Consider the following 21346-nt stretch of genomic DNA (forward strand, 5'->3'; position numbering starts at 1 on the left):
GTGGGATGAGAGTGCGTAGGATGCTTTGAAGGTCTGGATCGAAGGTCTTGATCAGTTTGTTGAGCTGGTGGGTGTGTTCTTTGGTCAGATCTGCGGGTAACTGTCTGTAGTGTTCCTGGTTGTCCAGTTGTCGGTATGCTTCTTTGCAATAGTCCGTTCTGTTCTGTACGACGATGGCTCCTCCTTTGTCCGCTGGTTTGATGACGATGTTGCGGTTGGTCTTGAGAGCTTTGATGGCGTAACTCAGATTATGCTGAGAGACTTTGCCATCGTACCTCTCGCACACTCCGCAACCATCTCATACACCAGCTCTACAGCAGACGCCGCAACCTCGAAACCAAGATAGAGTCCATACTCTCAGCCTGTACTCAGAACACAGCAGACCAGCTACGAGATACCGCCAAACAGACGAGGGAACGGAACTACGCTGCCTACATGAAAACCAAGAGCAGGAAGCTTGAGAAACTCTGCATCACCACCAGCATCGACCAAGCCTCCCCCGATACCACGGTTGCAACCACAGGGAAGTCTATCGTCAATTTGTCCGACCACACCCTTCAACCAGACGAAATCGAAGTTCTCAGCCGAGGGCTCAATTTCTGCCCCACTACCAAAATGGACCCCATTGGTCTCACTTCAGACACAGAGGAATTCATCAGGAGAATGAGGCTCCGGGAATTCTTCCACAAATCCCAAGATTTCAGCAGCGAACCCAATGAGACAATCAACGATCCGAAACAGCAGACAGAGGGATCCGCGGTACAGCAACCGAAGAGGAAAGAGTCTCACTGGACTCCTCCAGAGGGTCGCTGCCCTAAGCTTGACATGTATGATCAAGCTGTCAGGAAATGCGTCAATGCCAGATTCATCAGTCGCACTCAGAAGACAGTCCAGAATATCACCCGAGCTCAACGCAACGCCATCAAAGCTCTCAAGACCAACCGCAACATCGTCATCAAACCAGCGGACAAAGGAGGAGCCATCGTCATACAGAACAGAACGGACTATTGCAAAGAAGCATACCGACAACTGGACAACCAGGAACACTACAGACGGTTACCCGTAGATCTGACCAAAGAACACACCCACCAGCTCAACAAACTGATCAAGACCTTCGATCCAGACCTTCAAAGCATCCTACGCGCTCTCATCCCACGTACTCCCCGCGTGGGAGACTTCTACTGCCTCCCAAAGATACACAAAGCCAACACACCCGGACGTCCTATCGTATCAGGCAATGGAACCCTGTGTGAGAACCTCTCTGGATACATCGAGGGCATCCTGAAACCCATCGTGCAGGGAACCCCCAGCTTCTGTCGCGACACTACAGACTTCCTACAAAAACTCAGCACCCACGGACCAGTTGAACCAGGAACACTTCTCACCACGATGGACGTCTCGGCACTCAACACCAGTATCCCCCACGATGACGGCATCGCTGCAACAGCCTCAGTAATCAACACCAACAACAGCCAATCTCCAGACGCCATCCTACAACTCATCCGCTTCATCCTGGATCACAATGTCTTCACCTTCAATAACCAGTTCTTTACCCAAACACACGGAACAGCCATGGGGACCAAATTCGCACCCCAATACGCCAACATTTTCATGCACAAGTTCGAGCAGGACTTCTTCACTGCACAGGACCTCCAACCAACGCTATACACCAGATACATCGACGATATTTTCTTCCTATGGACCCACGGCGAAGAATCACTGAAGAGACTACACGATAACATCAAGAAGTTCCATCCCACCATCAAACTCACCATGGACTACTCCTCAGAATTGGTTTCATTCTTGGACACACGAATCTCCATCAAAGACGGGCACCTCAGCACCTCACTCTACCGCAAGCCCACGGACAACCTCACGATGCTCCACTTTTCCAGCTTCCACCCTAACCACGTCAAAGAGGCCATCCCCTATGGACAGGCCCTGCGAATACACAGGGTCTGCTCAGACGAGGAGGAACGCGATGGACACCTACAGACGCTGAAAGATGCCCTAGTAAGAACGGGATATGACGCTCGACTCGTCGATTGACAGTTCTGACGGGCCACAGCGAAAAATCGCATAGACCTCCTCAGAAGACAAACACGGGACGCAACCAACAGAGTACCCTTCGTCGTCCAGTACTTCCCCGGAGCGAAGAAACTACGCCATGTTCTTCGCAGCCTTCAACATGTCATCAATGACGACGAACACCTCGCTAAGGCCATCCCCACACCTCCACTACTCGCCTTCAAACAGCCACCCAACCTCAAACAGACTATCGTTCGCAGCAAATTACCCAGCTTTCAGGAGAACAGCGTCCACGACACCACACAACCCTGCCACGGTAACCTCTGCAAGACATGCCAGATCATCGACACAGATACCACCATCACACGAGAGGACACCACCCACCAGGTACATGGTTCATACTCCTGTGACTCGGCCAACGTTGTCTACCTCATACGTTGCAGGAAAGGATGCCCCGGAGCACGGTACATTGGCGAGACCATGCAGACACTGCGACAACGGATGAACGGACACCGCGCAACAATCGCCAAACAGGAGGGTTCCCTCCCAGTCGGGGAACACTTCAGCAGTCAAGGACATTCAGCCACCGATCTTCAGGTAAGCGTTCTCCAAGGCGGCCTTCGAGACACACGACAACGCAAAATCGTCGAGCAGAAATTGATAGCCAAGTTCCGCACCCATGAGGACGGCCTCAACTGGGATCTTGGGTTCATGTCACGCTACATGTAACCCCACCAGGGGAAAAAGAGTTATCTGTTTTTAATACAACTGGTCATTCTCTCTCTTTCTCTGCCTTTTGGGTGTCTCTCTCTCTCTCCCTGTCTTTGTGTTCTGATCGTTTGTGTATTCACTAGTCTGGGATGTAATGTTTCTCTGTCTGAACACCATTCCAGTCCTTTGATTGCTTTGATTATATCTCTGCCAAGGTGTGATAACGGGCAGTTGGAAAGATTATCTGTAATCACCAGGCTTTGTTCTCTGACTATATATTCTGTACCTTTATGGAACCCTGCACTCACCTGACGAAGGAGGAAAGCTCTGAAAGCTTGTGATTTCAAATAAAACTGTTGGACTATAACCTGGTGTTGTAAGACTCCTTACATTTGTCCACCCAAGTCCATCACCGGCATCTCCACATCAAATAATGGATCATGAACTGGAAAGGGTCACAGTCTATAATGGATCATTACCTGTAAAGGGTCTCTGTCTATAATGGATCATTACCTGTAATGGGTCACTGTCTATAATGGATCATTACCTGTAAAGGGTCTCTGTCTATAATGGATCATTACCTGTAAAGGGTCTCTGTCTATAATGGATCATTACCTGTAAAGGGTCTCTGTCTATAATGGATCATTACCTGTAAAGGGTCTCTGTCCATAATGGATCATTACCTTTAAAGGGTCACTGTCTATAATGGATCATTACCTGTAAAGGGTCACTGTCTATAATGGATCATTACCTGTAATGGGTCTCTGTCTATAATGGATCATTACCTGTAAAGGGTCTCTGTCTATAATGGATCATTACCTGTAATGGGTCACTGTCTATAATGGATCATTACCTGTAAAGGGTCGCTGTCTATAATGGATCATTACCTGTAAAGGGTCTCTGTCTATAATGGATCATTACCTGTAAAGGGTCACTGTCTATAATGGATCATTACCTGTAAAGGGTCTCTGGATCATTACCTGTAAAGGGTCGCTGTCTATAATGGATCATTACCTGTAAAGGGTCTCTGTCTATAATGGATCATTACCTGTAAAGGGTCTCTGTCTATAATGGATCATTACCTGTAATGGGTCACTGTCTATAATGGATCATTACCTGTAATGGGTCACTGTCTATAATGGATCATTACCTGTAAAGGGTCACTGTCTATAATGGATCATTACCTGTAAAGGGTCACTGTCTATAATGGATCATTACCTGTAAAGGGTCTCTGTCTATAATGGATCATTACCTGTAAAGGGTCTCTGTCTATAATGGATCATTACCTGTAAAGGGTCACTGTCTATAATGGATCATTACCTGTAAAGGGTCACTGTCTATAATGGATCATTACCTGTAAAGGGTCACTGTCTATAATGGATCATTACCTGTAAAGGGTCACAGTCTATAATGGATCATTACCTGTAAAGGGTCTCTGTCTATAATGGATCATTACCTGTAAAGGGTCTCTGTCTATAATGGATCATTACCTGTAAAGGGTCTCTGTCTATAATGGATCATTACCTGTAAAGGGTCTCTGTCTATAATGGATCATTACCTGTAAAGGGTCTCTGTCTATAATGGATCATTACCTGTAAAGGGTCTCTGTCTATAATGGATCATTACCTGTAAAGGGTCTCTGTCTATAATGGATCATTACCTGTAAAGGGTCTCTGTCTATAATGGATCATTACCTGTAAAGGGTCTCTGTCTATAATGGATCATTACCTGTAAAGGGTCTCTGTCTATAATGGATCATTACCTGTAAAGGGTCTCTGTCTATAATGGATCATTACCTGTAAAGGGTCTCTGTCTATAATGGATCATTACCTGTAAAGGGTCTCTGTCTATAAAGTATAGCTTTCTATAACGAGTTGCTTTCTGTAAATGTTCGTTAACTTTTACTTTTTCAATACCTGTACAACTTATTTTTTGTGACCCCTTGTGCTGGATCTCTGCAGTTAGCGGTTGTTCCTGGAATATATCCGTTCGCTTTGTAGAAGCTCTCGGCACCTTTTGCGATGATTGCCACTCCATCTCTCACCCTTTGTCCTAAGGTCATCTTCCATCGCTCTGTCATTATGCTGATCAGCCCTACAGGGAATTGTTTTGCCACTCGATCTGTGCTGCCCACTGTGATACTGGGCAGTATCCAGATATTGCCTGGGCCGAGGAGATCAGCTTCCTCAGCCAATTCAAACAGGTATTCTGCCTCCTCTCTCGAGCAATACAGAATCAGAATCTGCGCATCAATTTGCTTCAGAAGCCTCTGTGTTTTGGAATTGTTCTCATCTCGTGTCATTTCAAGAGTAAGAGTCTCTTCAACTTCCCACCCAAAATAGCTGCTGTCAATAAAAAGTTTGATGTGACCTATGAACTCCTGATATCCAGGGAAGAAGCTGGTGATGATGGTAAAGGTTCCCCAGTCGTACTCTTCCATTATTTTGAAGATGACCCTGATCTGTTGTTCCATGGAAGCCCCCAACTGGAGAAATGCAGAGTGCTGCTCCTGGAAAGGAAGCAGAAAGTTCAACAGATTCAGTCAATAAATTGAAAGGTCCCTAATCACAAGACTCACCGTGTGGGACACTGTCAGGTACACGAGACTCACCCTGTGGGACACTGTCAGGTACACGAGACTCACCGTGTGGGACACTGTCAGGTACACACGACTCACTGTGTGGGACACGGTCAGGTACACGAGACTCACCGTGTGGGACACTGTCAGGTAAACACGACTCACTGTGTGGGACACTGTCAGGTACACGAGACTCACCCTGTGGGACACTGTCAGGTACACACGACTCACTGTGTGGGACACTGTCAGGTACACGAGACTCACCCTGTGGGACACTGTCAGGTACACACGACTCACTGTGTGGGACACTGTCAGGTGCACGAGACTCACCCTGTGGGACACTGTCAGGTACACACGACTCACCGTGTGGGACACTGTCAGGTGCACGAGACTCACCGTGTGGGACACTGTCAGGTACACACGACTCACCGTGTGGGGCACTGTCAGGTACACGTGGCTCACCGTGTGGGACACTGTCAGGTACACGAGACTCACCTTGTGGGACACTGTCAGGTACACACGACTCACCGTGTGGGACACTGTCAGGTACACGAGAATCACTTTGTGGGACACTGTCAGGTACACACGACTCACCGTGTGGGACACTGTCAGGTACACGAGAATCACCTTGTGGGACACTGTCAGGTACACACGACTCACCGTGTGGGACACTGTCAGGTACAAGAGACTCACCATGTGGGACACTGTCAGGTACACGAGAATCACCTTGTGGGACACTGTCAGGTACACGAGACTCACCGTGTGGGACACTGTCAGGTACACGAGAATCACCTTGTGGGACACTGTCAGGTACACGAGACTCACCGTGTGGGAAACTGTCAGGTACACGAGACTCACCGTGTGGGACACTGTCAGGTACACGAGACTCACCGTGTGGGGCACTGTCAGGTACACACGAGACTCACCGTGTGGGAAACTGTCAGGTACACGAGACTCACCGTGTGGGGCACTGTCAGGTACACGAGGCTCACCGTGTGGGACACTGTCAGGTACACACGACTCACCGTGTGGGGCACTGTCAGGTACACAAGGCTCACCGTGTGGGACACTGTCAGGTACACGAGGCTCACCGTGTGGGACACTGTCAGGTACACGAGACTCACCGTGTGGGACACTGTCAGGGACACACGACTCACCGTGTGGGACACTGTCAGGTACACGAGACTCACCGTGTGGGACACTGTCAGGTACACGAGACTCACCGTGTGGGACACTGTCAGGTACACACGACTCACCGTGTGGCACACTGTCAGGTACACGAGACTCACCGTGTGGGACACTGTCAGGTACACGAGACTCACCGTGTGGGACACTGTCAGGTACACGAGGCTCACCGTGTGGGACACTGTCAGGTACACGAGACTCACCGTGTGGGGCACTGTCAGGTACACGAGACTCACCGTGTGGGACACTGTCAGGTACACGAGACTCACCGTGTGGGACACTGTCAGGTACATGAGGCTCACCGTGTGGGACACTGTCAGGTACACGAGACTCACCGTGTGGAGCACTGTCAGGTACACGAGACTCACCGTGTGGCACACTGTGAGGTACACGAGACTCACCGTGTGGGACACTGTCAGGTACACGAGACTCACCGTGTGGGACACTGTCAGGTACACACGACTCACCGTGTGGCACACTGTCAGGTACACACGACTCACCGTGTGGGACACTGTCAGGTACACACGACTCACCGTGTGGGACACTGTCAGATACACGAGACTCACCGTGTGGGACACTGTCAGGTACACACGACTCACCGTGTGGCACACTGTCAGGTACACACGACTCACCGTGTGGGACACTGTCAGGTACACACGACTCACCGTGTGGGACACTGTCAGGTACACGAGCTTACCGTGTGGGACACTGTCAGGTACACGAGACTCACCGTGTGGGACACTGTCAGGTACACGAGACTCACCGTGTGGGACACTGTCAGGTACACACGACTCACCGTGTGTCACACTGTCAGGTACACGAGACACACCGTGTGGGACACTGTCAGGTACACACGACTCACCGTGTGGCACACTGTCAGGTACACGAGACTCACCGTGTGGGAAACTGTCAGGTACACACAACTCACCGTGTGGCACACTGCCAGGTACACGAGACTCACCGTGTGGGACACTGTCAGGTACACGAGGCTCACCGTGTGGGGCACTGTCAGGTACACGAGACTCACCATGTGGCACACTGTCAGGTACACACGACTTACCGTGTGGGACACTGTCAGGTACACGAGACTCACCGTGTGGGACACTGTCAGGTACACGAGACTCACCGTGTGGGACACTGTCAGGTACACGAGGCCCACCGTGTGGCACACTGTCAGGTACACGAGACTCACCGTGTGGGGCACTGTCAGGTACACACGACTCACCGTGTGGGGCACTGTCAGGTACACGAGACTCACCGTGTGGGACACTGTCAGGTACACGAGACTCACCGTGTGGCACACTGTCAGGTACACGAGACTCATCGTGTGGGACACTGTCAGGTACACGAGGCTCACCGTGTGGGACACTGTCAGGTACACGAGACTCACCGTGTGGCACACTGTCAGGTACACGAGACTCACCATGTGGGACACTGTCAGGTACACACGACTCACCGTGTGGCACACTGTCAGGTACACGAGACTCACCGTGTGGGACACTGTCAGGTACACGAGACTCACCGTGTGGGACACTGTCAGGTACACGAGGCTCACCGTGTGGGACACTGTCAGGTACACGAGACTCACCGTGTGGGGCACTGTCAGGTACACGAGACTCACCGTGTGGGACACTGTCAGGTACACGAGACTCACCGTGTGGGACACTGTCAGGTACACGAGGCTCACCGTGTGGGACACTGTCAGGTACACGAGACTCACCGTGTGGGGCACTGTCAGGTACACGAAACTCACCGTGTGGCACACTGTCAGGTACACGAGACTCACCGTGTGGGACACTATCAGGTACACACGACTCACCGTGTGGGACACTGTCAGGTACACGAGACTCACCGTGTGGGACACTGTCAGGTACACACGACTCACCGTGTGGCACACTGTCAGGTACACACGACTCACCGTGTGGGACACTGTCAGGTACACACGACTCACCGTGTGGGACACTGTCAGTTACACGAGCTTACCGTGTGGGACACTGTCAGGTACACGAGACTCACCGTGTAGGACACTGTCAGGTACACGAGACTCACCGTGTGGGACACTGTCAGGTACACACGACTCACCGTGTGTCACACTGTCAGGTACACGAGGCTCACCGTGTGGGGCACTGTCAGGTACACGAGACTCACCATGTGGCACACTGTCAGGTACACACGACTTACCGTGTGGGACACTGTCAGGTACACGAGACTCACCGTGTGGGACACTGTCAGGTACACGAGACTCACCGTGTGGGACACTGTCAGGTACACGAGGCTCACCGTGTGGCACACTGTCAGGTACACGAGACTCACCGTGTGGGGCACTGTCAGGTACACACGACTCACCGTGTGGGGCACTGTCAGGTACACGAGACTCACCGTGTGGGACACTGTCAGGTACACGAGACTCACCGTGTGGCACACTGTCAGGTACACGAGACTCACCGTGTGGCACACTGTCAGGTACACGAGGCTCAGCGTGTGGGACACTGTCAGGTACACGAGACTCACCGTGTGGCACACTGTCAGGTACACGAGACTCACCATGTGGGACACTGTCAGGTACACACGACTCACCGTGTGGCACACTGTCAGGTACACGAGACTCACCGTGTGGGACACTGTCAGGTACACACGACTCACCGTGTGGGACACTGTCAGGTACACGAGACTCACCGTGTGGGACACTGTCAGGTACACGAGACTCACCGTGTGGGACACTGTCAGGTACACACGACTCACCGTGTGGCACAATGTCAGGTACATGAGACTCACCGTGTGGGACACTGTCAGGTACACGAGGCTCACCGTGTGGGACACTGTCAGGTACACACGACTCACCGTGTGGCACACTGTCAGGTACACGAGACTCACCGTGTGGGACACTGTCAGGTACACGAGGCTCACCGTGTGGGACACTGTCAGGTACACGAGGCTCACCGTGTGGGACACTGTCAGGTACACGAGACTCACCGTGTGGGTCACTGTCAGGTACACGAGACTCACCGTGTGGCACACTGTCAGGTGCACACGACTCACCGTGTGGGACACTGTCAGGTACACGAGACTCACCGTGTGGGACACTGTCAGGTACACGAGACTCACCGTGTGGGACACTGTCAGGTACACACGACTCACCGTGTGGGACACTGTCAGGTACACGAGACTCACCGTGTGGCACACTGTCAGGTAAACACGACTCACCGTGTGGGACACTGTCAGGTACACGAGACTCACCGTGTGGGACACTGTCAGGTACACGAGTCTCACCGTGTGGGACACTGTCAGGTACACGAGACTCACCGTGTGGGAAACTGTCAGGTACACGAGACTCACCGTGTGGGACACTGTCAGGTACACACGACTCACCGTGTGGGACACTGTCAGGTACACGAGTCTCACCGTGTGGGACACTGTCAGGTACACGAGAATCACCTTGTGGGACACTGTCAGGTACACACGACTCACCGTGTGGGACACTGTCAGGTACACGTGGCTCACCGTGTGGGACACTGTCAGGTACAAGAGACTCACCGTGTGGGACACTGTCAGGTACACGAGAATCACCTTGTGGGACACTGTCAGGTACACGAGACTCACCGTGTGGGACACTGTCAGGTACACACGACTCACCGTGTGGCACACTGTCAGGTACACGAGACTCACCCTGTGGGAAACTGTCAGGTACACGAGACTCACCGTGTGGGGCACTGTCAGGTATACGAGGCTCACCGTGTGGGACACTGTCAGGTACACGAGGCTCACCGTGTGGGACACTGTCAGGTACACACGACTCACCGTGTGGCACACTGTCAGGTACACGAGACACACCGTGTGGGACACTGTCAGGTACACGAGACTCACCGTGTGGGCACTGTCAGGTACACACGACTCATCGTGTGGCACACTGTCATGGACACGAGACTCACCGTGTGGGACACTGTCAGGTACACGAGACTCACCGTGTGGGAAACTGTCAGGTACACGAGACTCACCGTGTGGCACACTGTCAGGTACACGAGACTCACCGTGTGGGAAACTGTCAGGTACACGAGACTCACCGTGTGGGGCACTGTCAGGTACACGAGGCTCACCGTGTGGGACACTGTCAGGTACACGAGACTCACCGTGTGGGACACTGTCAGGTACACGAAGCTCACCGTGTGGGACACTGTCAGGTACACGAGACTCACCGTGTGGCACACTGTCAGGGACACGAGACTCACCATGTGGGACACTGTCAGGTACACACGACTCACCGTGTGGCACACTGTCAGGTACACGAGACTCACCGTGTGGGACACTGTCAGGTACACGAGACTCACCGTGTGGGACACTGTCAGGTACACGAGACTCACCGTGTGGGACACTGTCAGGCACACGAGACTCACCGTGTGGGACACTGTCAGGTACACACGACTCACCGTGTGGGACACTGTCAGGTTCACACGACTCACCGTGTGGCACACTGTCAGGTACACGAGACTCACCGTGTGGGACACTGTCAGGTACACGAGGCTCACCGTGTGGGGCACTGTCAGGTACACGAGACTCACCGTGTGGGACACTGTCAGGTACACGAGACTCACCGTGTGGGGCACTGTCAGGTACACGAGACTCACCGTGTGGGACACTGTCAGGTACACGAGACTCACCGTGTGGGACACTGTCAGGTACATGAGACTCACCGTGTGGGACACTGTCAGGTACACGAGACTCACCGTGTGGCACACTGTCAGGTACACACGACTCACCGTGTGGGACACTGTCAGGTACACGAGACTCACCGTGTGGGACACTGTCAGGTACACGAGTCTCACCGTGTGGGACACTGTCAGGTACACGAGACTCACCGTGTGGGACACTGTCAGGTACACACGACTCACCGTGTGGGACACTGTCAGGTACACGAGTCTCACCGTGTGGGACACTGTCAGGTACACGAGACTCACCGTGTGGGGCACTGTCAGGTACACACGACTCACCGTGTGGGACACTGTCAGGTACACGAGTCTCACCGTGTGGGACACTGTCAGGTACACGAGACTCACCGTGTGGGGCACTGTCAGGTACACGAGACTCACCGTGTGGGGCACTGTCAGGTATACGAGGCTCACCGTGTGGGACACTGTCAGGTACACGAGGCTCACCGTGTGGGACACTGTCAGGTACACACGACTCACCGTGTGGCACACTGTCAGGTACACGAGACTCACCGTGTGGGACACTGTCAGGTACACGAGACTCACCGTGTGGGCACTGTCAGGTACACACGACTCATCGTGTGGCACACTGTCAGGTACACGAGACTCACCGTGTGGGACACTGTCAGGTACACGAGACTCACCGTGTGGGAAACTGTCAGGTACACGAGACTCACCGTGTGGCACACTGTCAGGTACACGAGACTCACCGTGTGGGAAACTGTCAGGTACACGAAGCTCACCGTATGGGACACTGTCAGGTACACGAGACTCACCGTGTGGCACACTGTCAGGTACACGAGACTCACCATGTGGGACACTGTCAGGTACACACGACTCACCGTGTGGCACACTGTCAGGTACACGAGACTCACCGTGTGGGACACTGTCAGGTACACGAGACTCACCGTGTGGGACACTGTCAGGTACACGAGACTCACCGTGTGGGACACTGTCAGGCACACGAGACTCACCGTGTGGGACACTGTCAGGTACACACGACTCACCGTGTGGGACACTGTCAGGTTCACACGACTCACCGTGTGGCACACTGTCAGGTACACGAGACTCACCGTGTGGGACACTGTCAGGTACACGAGGCTCACCGTGTGGGGCACTGTCAGGTACACGAGACTCACCGTGTGGGACACTGTCAGGTACACGAGATTCACCGTGTGGGGCACTGTCAGGTACACGAGACTCACCGTGTGGGACACTGTCAGGTACACGAGACTCACCGTGTGGGACACTGTCAGGTACATGAGACTCACCGTGTGGGACACTGTCAGGTACACGAGACTCACCGTGTGGGACACTGTCAGGTACACGAGACTCACTGTGTGGGACACTGTCAGGTACACACGAGACTCACCGTGTGGGAAACTGTCAGGTACAGAAGGCTCACCGTGTGGGACACTGTCAGGTACACGAGACTCACCGTGTGGGACACTGTCAGGTACACACGACTCACCGTGTGGGACACTGTCAGGTACACAAGACTCACCGTGTGGGGCACTGTCAGGTACACGAGACTCACCTTGTGGGACACTGTCAGGTACATACGACTCACCATGTGGGACACTGTCAGGTACACGAGGCTCACCGTGTGGGACACTGTCAGGTACACGAGACTCACCGTGTGGAGCACTGTCAGGTACACACGAGACTCACCGTGTGGGAAACTGTCAGGTACACGAGACTCACCGTGTGGGACACTGTCAGGTACACACGACTCACCGTGTGGGACACTGTCAGGTACACAAGACTCACCGTGTGGGGCACTGTCAGGTACACACGACTCACCATGTGGGACACTGTCAGGTACACGAGACTCACTGTGTGGGACACTGTCAGGTACACGAGACTCACCGTGTGGGACACTGTCAGGTACACACGACTCACCGTGTGTGACACTGTCAGGTACACGAGACTCACCGTGTGGGACACTGTCAGGTACATGAGGCTCACCGTGTGGGACACTGTCAGGTACACGAGACTCACCGTGTGGGACACTGTCAGGTACACGAGACTCACCGTGTGGGACACTGTCAGGTACACGAGACTCACCGTGTGGGACACTGTCAGGTACACACGACTCACCGTGTGGGGCACTGTCAAGTACACGAGACTCACCGTGTGGGGCACTGTCAGGTACACGAGACTCACCGTGTGGGACACTGTCAGGTACACGAGACTCACCGTGTGGGACACTGTCAGGTACACGAGACTCACCGTGTGGGACACTGTCAGGACACACGACTCACCGTGTGGGACACTGTCAGGTACACGAGACTCACCGTGTGGGACACTGTCAGGTACACGAGACTCACCGTGTGGGACACTGTCAGGTACACGAGACTCACCGTGTGGGACACTGTCAGGTACACGAGACTCACCGTGTGGGACACTGTCAGGACACACGACTCACCGTGTGGGACACTGTCAGGACACACGACTCACCGTGTGGGACACTGTCAGGTACACGAGACTCACCGTGTGGGACACTGTCAGGTACACGAGACTCACCGTGTGGGACACTGTCAGGTACACGAGACTCACCGTGTGGGACACTGTCAGGTACACGAGGCTCACCGTGTGGGACACTGTCAGGTACACGAGACTCACCGTGTGGGACACTGTCAGGTACACGAGACTCACCGTGTGGGGCACTGTCAGGTACACGAGACTCACCGTGTGGGACACTGTCAGGTACACGAGACTCACCGTGTGGGGCACTGTCAGGTACACGAGACTCACCGTGTGGGACACTGTCAGGTACACGAGACTCACCGTGTGGGACACTGTCAGGTACACGAGACTCACCGTGTGGGGCACTGTCAGGTACACGAGACTCACCTGGGATGGGGGGAGCTCTCCTGCTCCTCCTGGCCCACAAGCAGTGCTGGAACAGACTTATCTGCTGGATCCGGCAGGTTCTCACCTTCCTTCAGGGTTTGCTGAGCCCTGGGATCTCAGCTTACAGCCGGTAATTGCAAATGGCTGCCAAAATCTCAGGAATGGAGCCTCATTAACATATTACAATGACAGACCCACCTCTCTGGAGCCCCCAATCCCGCCGGGGTTAAAGTGGAAATCGGAGCGTTCGCCGCAGGTTTGGGTCATTTTTCACATTCTTATCAATTTAAACGCCCCCCCCCCTCCGACCCTTTCCCGCCAGCGCGGGAGAGGGGGTTAAAATCCCCCCCGATTAGCTGTCAGTGATTAACCCTTGTCCTTCCAATGACGGAGGTTGTGACGAGGCCCGAACACAATGCCTTTGGTCTTCCCAATACTTAAATAATTAACAGACCCATATTAGGAGCCGGGGCTGGGCTGCCCGCACATGGCATCCAGGGAGGGGGCCAGAACTATTTTAAGGAATGAGTAGAATATTTAAATTGGGGTCTTATGCCTGTTGTAGGATCGTTTTGTGAAATTGGTCTGCCCCATAATTCACCATGTGATAAACTCACTGAACAATTCATAGCACCAACCGACAGGGAGACCACCCCCCAGGGATCATCCACTGCTCACAGGGAGACCCCTCCCCATGGATCATCCACTGCTCACAGGGAGACCCCTCCCCCATGGATCATCCACTGCTCACAGGGAGACCCCTCCCCCATGGATCATCCACTGCTCACAGGGAGACCCCTCCCCCAGGGATCATCCACTGCTCACAGGGAGACCCCCCCATGGATCATCCACTGCTCACAGGGAGACCCCTCCCCCAGGGATCATCCACTGCTCACAGGGAGACCCTTCCCCCAGGGATCATCCACTGCTCACAGGGAGACCCCCCCATGGATCATCCACTGCTCACAGGGAGACCCCTCCCCCATGGATCATCCACTGCTCACAGGGAGACCCCTCCCCCAGGGATCATCCACTGCTCACAGGGAGACCCCCTCCCCCATGGATCATCCACTGCTCACAGGGAGACCCCTCCCCCAGGGATCATCCACTGCTCACAGGGAGACCCCTCCCCCAGGGATCATCCACTGCTCACAGGGAGACCCCTCCCCCAGGGATCATCCACTGCTCACAGGGAGACCCCCTCCCCCATGGATCATCCACTGCTCACAGGGAGACCCCTCCCCCAGGGATCATCCACTGCTCACAGGGAGACCCCTCGCCCATGGATCATCCACTGCTCACAGGGAGACCCCCCCCCCAGGGATCATCCACTGCTCACAGGGAGACCCCTCCCCCAGGGATCATCCACTGCTCACAGGGAGACCCCTCCCCCAGGGATCATCCACTGCTCACAGGGAGACCCCTCCCCCGTGGATCATCCACTGCTCACAGGGAGACCCCTCCCCCAGGGATCATCCACTGCTCACAGGGAGACCCCTCCCCCAGGGATCATCCACTGCTCACAGGGAGACCCCCTCCCCCAGGGATCATCCACTGCTCACAGGGAGACCCCTCCCCCAGGGATCATCCACTGCTCACAGGGAGACCCCTCCCCCAGGGATCATCCACTGCTCACAGGGAGACCCCTCCCCCAGGGATCATCCACTGCTCACAGGGAGACCCCTCCCCCAGGGATCATCCACTGCTCACAGGGAGACCCCTCCCCATGGATCATCCACTGCTCACAGGTTAGTTGCTGGTTTGTTATTTCAAGTTGCTGATTAACTTCTGGACATTGTTTGACCTGTTAACTGTCTCTGGAAAGTTAATTTTGATGCTGAACAGAAGATTTTTGCTGGTGCTGCACTTCACAACATTTGTACTGCCGTCCTGGGTGGTCTGGGAGGGCTGCCTTTGGGGCTAGAGGACGAGGGGGAGCAGCAAAGAGCAGCAGTAGCTGGGAGAAGGGGAAGGGGGACGAGAGCACTGTGCAGCGGCTCTTCAGGGAGCACCTCTCCGACATGAAGCTCACTGAGGAGCAATGCCTTTGCTTCAGCAAACACTGATTGTGCCTGTCAAGGTCTCCATGGCCCTGAACTTTTATGCCAAGGGCTCGTTTCAGGCTGCAGCAGGTCACATCAGCAATATATCACAATTCCCAGGGCACCGCTCTATCAGGGAGGTCACCCAGGCTCTCTATGACAGGAGGAACACCTCGATCTCCTTTCCCATGCACAGAACAAAGCAGGACAAGAGACCACTCGGCTTCACCCACATTGCAGGCTCCCCCAGGGTACAAGGTACCATTGACTGCACCCACATTGCCTTGCATACTCCCCATCACCAGCTTGGCATCTTTATCAATAGAGAGGGGTTCCACTCCCGCAATGTCGAACTGGTTCAATCAGGCAGTGCATCACCCAGGTCTGTTCCCAGTATCCTGGCAGCAGTCACGACTCTTTCATCCTGTGCCAGTTCTCCGTGCTGCCTTTATTCCAACCTGGCCGGCAGGTTCCAGGCTGACTATTGGACAATTGATCCCTCTGGACTTTGCTCTTGACTCCAGTCAGAAACCCGGGCACCGGTGCAGAGCTGGCCTCCAACGAGAGCCATACTGCCACAAGGAACATTACTGAGCAAACAATCAGCGTGCTCAAGCAACACTTCCCACTGCCTGGACCGTTCAGCAGGAGCTTAACAGTAAACCACTGAATGGGTATCCAGATTTGTAGTCATCCGTTACATGCTCCATAACTTTGCGATGTTGAGGGGATAGCCTTTACCACCAGCTGAACAGCAACTAGTACAGGAGCAGGAGGAGGAGAAAAAGATGCATTGACCACCAGTGCCTCCAGCTGCCAGAGTTCTCAGACAGCAGATGACCGAAGAGCACTTCACCAAAACTAGCCCTCCCATCCCCAATACACCGACCGTCCCACAATCCTCATCACCACCATCCTTATCTACCAACACCTGAAAGTATTTGCAACTTGTCATTGCAGAGTGATTCGGGTGAGAACGAAGTGAGAATGGACAAAGAGGATAAGGTGTGAAGAAACCCTGCATGATCTCTCCTCCAGCGTTACCACTCACCATGGCCATAACTCTCCCCCTGCCTGTGATGGCCAACAGGTTATCATGGAGGGGGGAGAGGATGAGCAGGTGGGCTCAGCCTCCTCTGCTGGCAACCTCCTGTGAGGGTTGCAATAGTGGTGAGAGTGCGAGTGTGAGAAGGAGGTGGAGTGAAGATGATGGTGCAGTGATTGTAGGAGAGTGAAGGGAAGCGGGGAAGGGGAGTGTTGTGAGGATGTGAGCAGGTGGTGAAGGTGTGAGCAGAGAGTAAATGAGCAGGATTCCGACCTTAACAACTCTGGTGAGGTCACTGAACTTCTTTCGGCATTTCAGTCACGTGTTGGGAGCTAAGCTCACAACATTGACCTCCTCAGTGACCTCTTCCTAGTGGTGACGGAGTTGTTGCCTGGAGGGCTTTCTGCCCCCTGGGGCATATTAACATGTGAACCCCAAACTAGCATCTCACACTTAACCCTGGTCCAGGTGGATTGCATTCGCACATATTAAAAGAAATTAGGGAAGAGCTAACAGAGGCACTATTACAGACAAATAAAACTTCACTAGAAAAGGGAATAGTGCCAGAGGACTGGCAGACAGCTAATGTGATTCTATATTTAAAAAGGGAGAAAGAACAAGTCCAAGGAACCATAGCTTAACATCGGTGGTAGGAAAGATAATGGAATCTTTACTCAAAGATATAATAGAAAAATATCTAGAAACCAAAAATATAATAAAGAATAATCAGCACGGATTTCAAAAGGGAAAGTCATGCTTGATCAACCTTATTGAAATCTTTGAAGAAATAAGCCAGAGCTCCCTGGATGACAAAAGAGATAGAGAGTAAGATGAAACGGAATAAAGGGGCATACGACAGATGTCAGGTTGATAATACAAGTGAGAACCAGGCTGAATATAGAAAGTTCAGAGGGGAAGTGAAAAAGGAAATAAGAGAGGCAAAGAGAGAGTATGAGAATAGACTGGCGGCCAACATGAAAGGGAATCCAAAAGTTTTCTATAGGCATATAAATAGTAAACGGGTAGTAAGAGGAGGGGTGGGGTCAATTAGGGACCAGAAATGAGATCTACTCATGGAGGCAGAGGGCATAGCTGAGGTACTAAATGGATGCTTTGCATCTGTCCTTACCAAGGAAGAAGATGCTGCCAGAGTCTCAGGAAAGGAAAATATAGCTGAGATACTGGATGGGCTAAAAATTGATAAAGAAGAGGTACTAGAAAGGCTGGCTGTACTTAAAGTAGATCAGTCACCCGGTCCGGATGGGATGCATCCTAGGTTGCTGAGGGAAGTAAGGGTGGAAATTGCGGAGGTACTGGCCATAATCTTCCAAACATCCGTAGATACGGGGGTGGTGCCAGAGGAATGTTACACCCTTGTTGAAAAAAGGGTGTAAGGATAAACCCAGCAACTATAGCCATAAAAAAGCATACGGGATCCTGGGCTTTATAAATAGAGGCATAGAGTACAAAAGCAAGGAAGTCATGATGAACCTTTATAAAACACTGGTTCGGTCACAGCTGGAGTATTGTGTCCAGTTCTGGGCACCGCACTTCAGGAAAGATGTGAAGGCCTTAGAGAGGGTGCAGAAGAGATTTACTAGAATGATTCCAGGGATGAGGGACTTCAGTTACATAGAGAGACTGGAGAAGCTGGGGTTGTTCTCCTTGGAACAGAGAAGGTTGAGAGGAGATTTGATAGAGGTATTCAAAATCATGAAGGGTATGGACAGAGCAGACAGAGAGAAACTGTTCCCATTGGTGGAAGGGTCAAGGACCAGAGGACATAGATTTAAGGTGATTGGCAAAAGAACCAAAGGTGACATGAGGAAAAACTTCTTTGCACAGCGAGTGGTTAGGATCTGGAATGGACTGCCCGAGGGGATGGTGGAGGCAGATTCATAGAATCATGGAAATAGGAGCAAGAGTAGGCCATTCGGCCCTTCGGGCCTGCTCCGCCATTCAAAATGATCATGGCTGATCGTCTAACTCAGTACCCTGTTCCTGCTTTTCCCCATATTCCTTGACCTCTTTAGCATTAAGAAACATATCTATCTCCTTCTTGAATACATCTAATGACTTGGCCTCCACTGTCTTCTGTGGTAGAGAATTCCACAGGTTCACCACCCGCTGAGTGAAGAAATTTCTCCTCATCTCAGTTCTAAATGTCATACCCCTTATCCTGAGACTGTGACCCCTGGTTCTGGACTCCCCAGTCATCGGGAACATCCTCCCTGCATCTAGTCTGTCTAGTCCTGTTAGAATTTTATATAGAAGTTTACAACATGGAAACAGGCCCTTCGGCCCAACATGTCCATGTCGCCCAGTTTATACCACAAAGCTAGTCCCAATTGCCTGCACTTGGCCCATATCCCTCTATACCCATCTTACCCATGTAACTGTCCAAATGCTTTTTAAAAGACAAAATTGTACCCGCCTCTACTACTGCCTCTGGCAGCTCGTTCCAGACACTCACCACCCTTTGAGCGAATATGTTTCGATGAGATCACCTCTCATTCTTCTAAACTCTAGTCAATATAGGCCTCGTCGACCCAATCTCTCCTCATACATCAGTCCTGTCATCCCAGGAATCAGTCTGGTAAACCTTTGCTGCACTCCCTCCATTGGCAAGGACATCCTTCCTCAGATAAGGAGACCAAAACTGCACACAATGCTCCAGATGTGGTCTCACCAAGGCCCTGTATAACTGCAGTAAGTCATCCCTGCTCCTGTACTCAAATCCTCTTGCAATTAAGGCCAACATACCATTCGCCTTCCTAACTGCTTGCTGCACCCGAATGCTCGCTTTCAGCGACTGGTGTACAAGGACACCCAGGTCTCGTTGCACCTCCCCTTTTCCCAATCTATCACCATTCAGATAATAATCTGCCTTTCTGTTTTTACAACCAAAGTGGATAACCTCACATTCATCCACGTTATACTGCATCTGTCATCTGCCATGGTCTTCAATCATGGCCTTCAAAAAGGAACTGGATAAGTACTTGAAAGGAATAAACTTGCAGGGCTACGGGGATAGGAGGAGGGAGTGGGTCTACATGGATTGCTCTAACCTAGAGCTGGCACGGACTCGATGGGCGCAATGGCCTCCTTCCACGCTGTAACCTTTCTACGATTGAGCACGGCAGTTGGGAAAGACAGAGAGTGAATCTTTAATGGAGTGAAGTGCCAGCAGAGTGAGGACTTTCAACTGGGAATTTGGTGAGTGTGGGAATTAGGTGCAGAGGGGGAAGGAGGTGCAAAGTGATTTAAACCAAGGAACTATAGACTAAGACTGAGTGAAGCATAAAGGGAACCAGACGAAGAATCAAAACAAGGCAAGGAGGGGCGCCGACGGGAAGTCAGTAAGTATTTAGTTCATTGGTTAGTGTTTTTAGTGGTTATTGGGGATAAAAGGAATGGGAGCGGAGGCCCGAGAGGAGAAGGAGAGGAAGGAGTGACGGAGAGCAGGGCGGGGACATAAAGGAGAGGGAGGAGTGACGGAGAGCAGGGCGGGGACATAAAGGAGAGGGAGGAGTGACGGAGAGCAGGGCGGGGACATAAAGGAGAGGGAGGAGTGACGGAGAGCAGGGCGGGGACATAAAGGAGAGGGAGGAGTGACGGAGAGCAGGGCGGGGACACACACTCTCTCTCTCACACACAGACGCACACTCTCTCTTTCTCTCTCACTCTCTCACACACTCTCACTCTTTCTCTCTCTTTCTCTCTCACACACAGACGCACTCTCTCTCTCTCTCTCTCTCACTCTCCCTCTCTCTCTCACACACTCTCTCTCTCTCTCTCACTCTCACTCTCACACACACAGACGCACTCTCTCTCTCTCTCCCTCACACACAGACGCACTCTCTCTCTCTCTGTCTCACACTCTCTCTCTCTCTCTCTCTCTCACTCTCTCTCACACACTCTCACTCTCTCTCTCTCTTTCTCTCTCACACACAGACGCTCTCTCACACTCTCTCTCACTCTCTCTCTCTCACACAGATGCACTCTCTCTCTCACACTCTCTCTCTCTCACAGACGTTCTCTCTCTCTCTCACACACACAGACGCACTCTCTCACACAGACACACTCACTCTCACCCTCACTCTCACTCACTCTCTCTCTCTCTCACACAATCTCTCACACTCTCTCTCTCTCTCTCACAGACACACTCTCTATCACTCTCTCTCTCACACTCTCTCGC

The 21346-nt window shown here is 52.6% G+C and overlaps 1 protein-coding gene across 1 annotated transcript in view; it reads right to left on the reverse strand.

Annotated features, from left to right (window-relative positions):
• The window catches only part of LOC137341338 (glutamate receptor ionotropic, NMDA 2C-like), a 707538-nt gene that overhangs the window by 583697 nt on the left and 102495 nt on the right, over positions 1-21346 (reverse strand). The window contains exon 2 of the mRNA XM_068004462.1: positions 4656-5248. Within this exon, the coding sequence (XP_067860563.1) occupies positions 4656-5248 (593 nt within the window). The remainder of the gene's footprint in view (positions 1-4655; positions 5249-21346) is intronic.

Source organism: Heptranchias perlo, chromosome 23 (genome assembly GCF_035084215.1).
Source record: "Heptranchias perlo isolate sHepPer1 chromosome 23, sHepPer1.hap1, whole genome shotgun sequence".
In the NCBI taxonomy this organism is placed as follows: Eukaryota; Metazoa; Chordata; class Chondrichthyes; order Hexanchiformes; family Hexanchidae; genus Heptranchias; species Heptranchias perlo.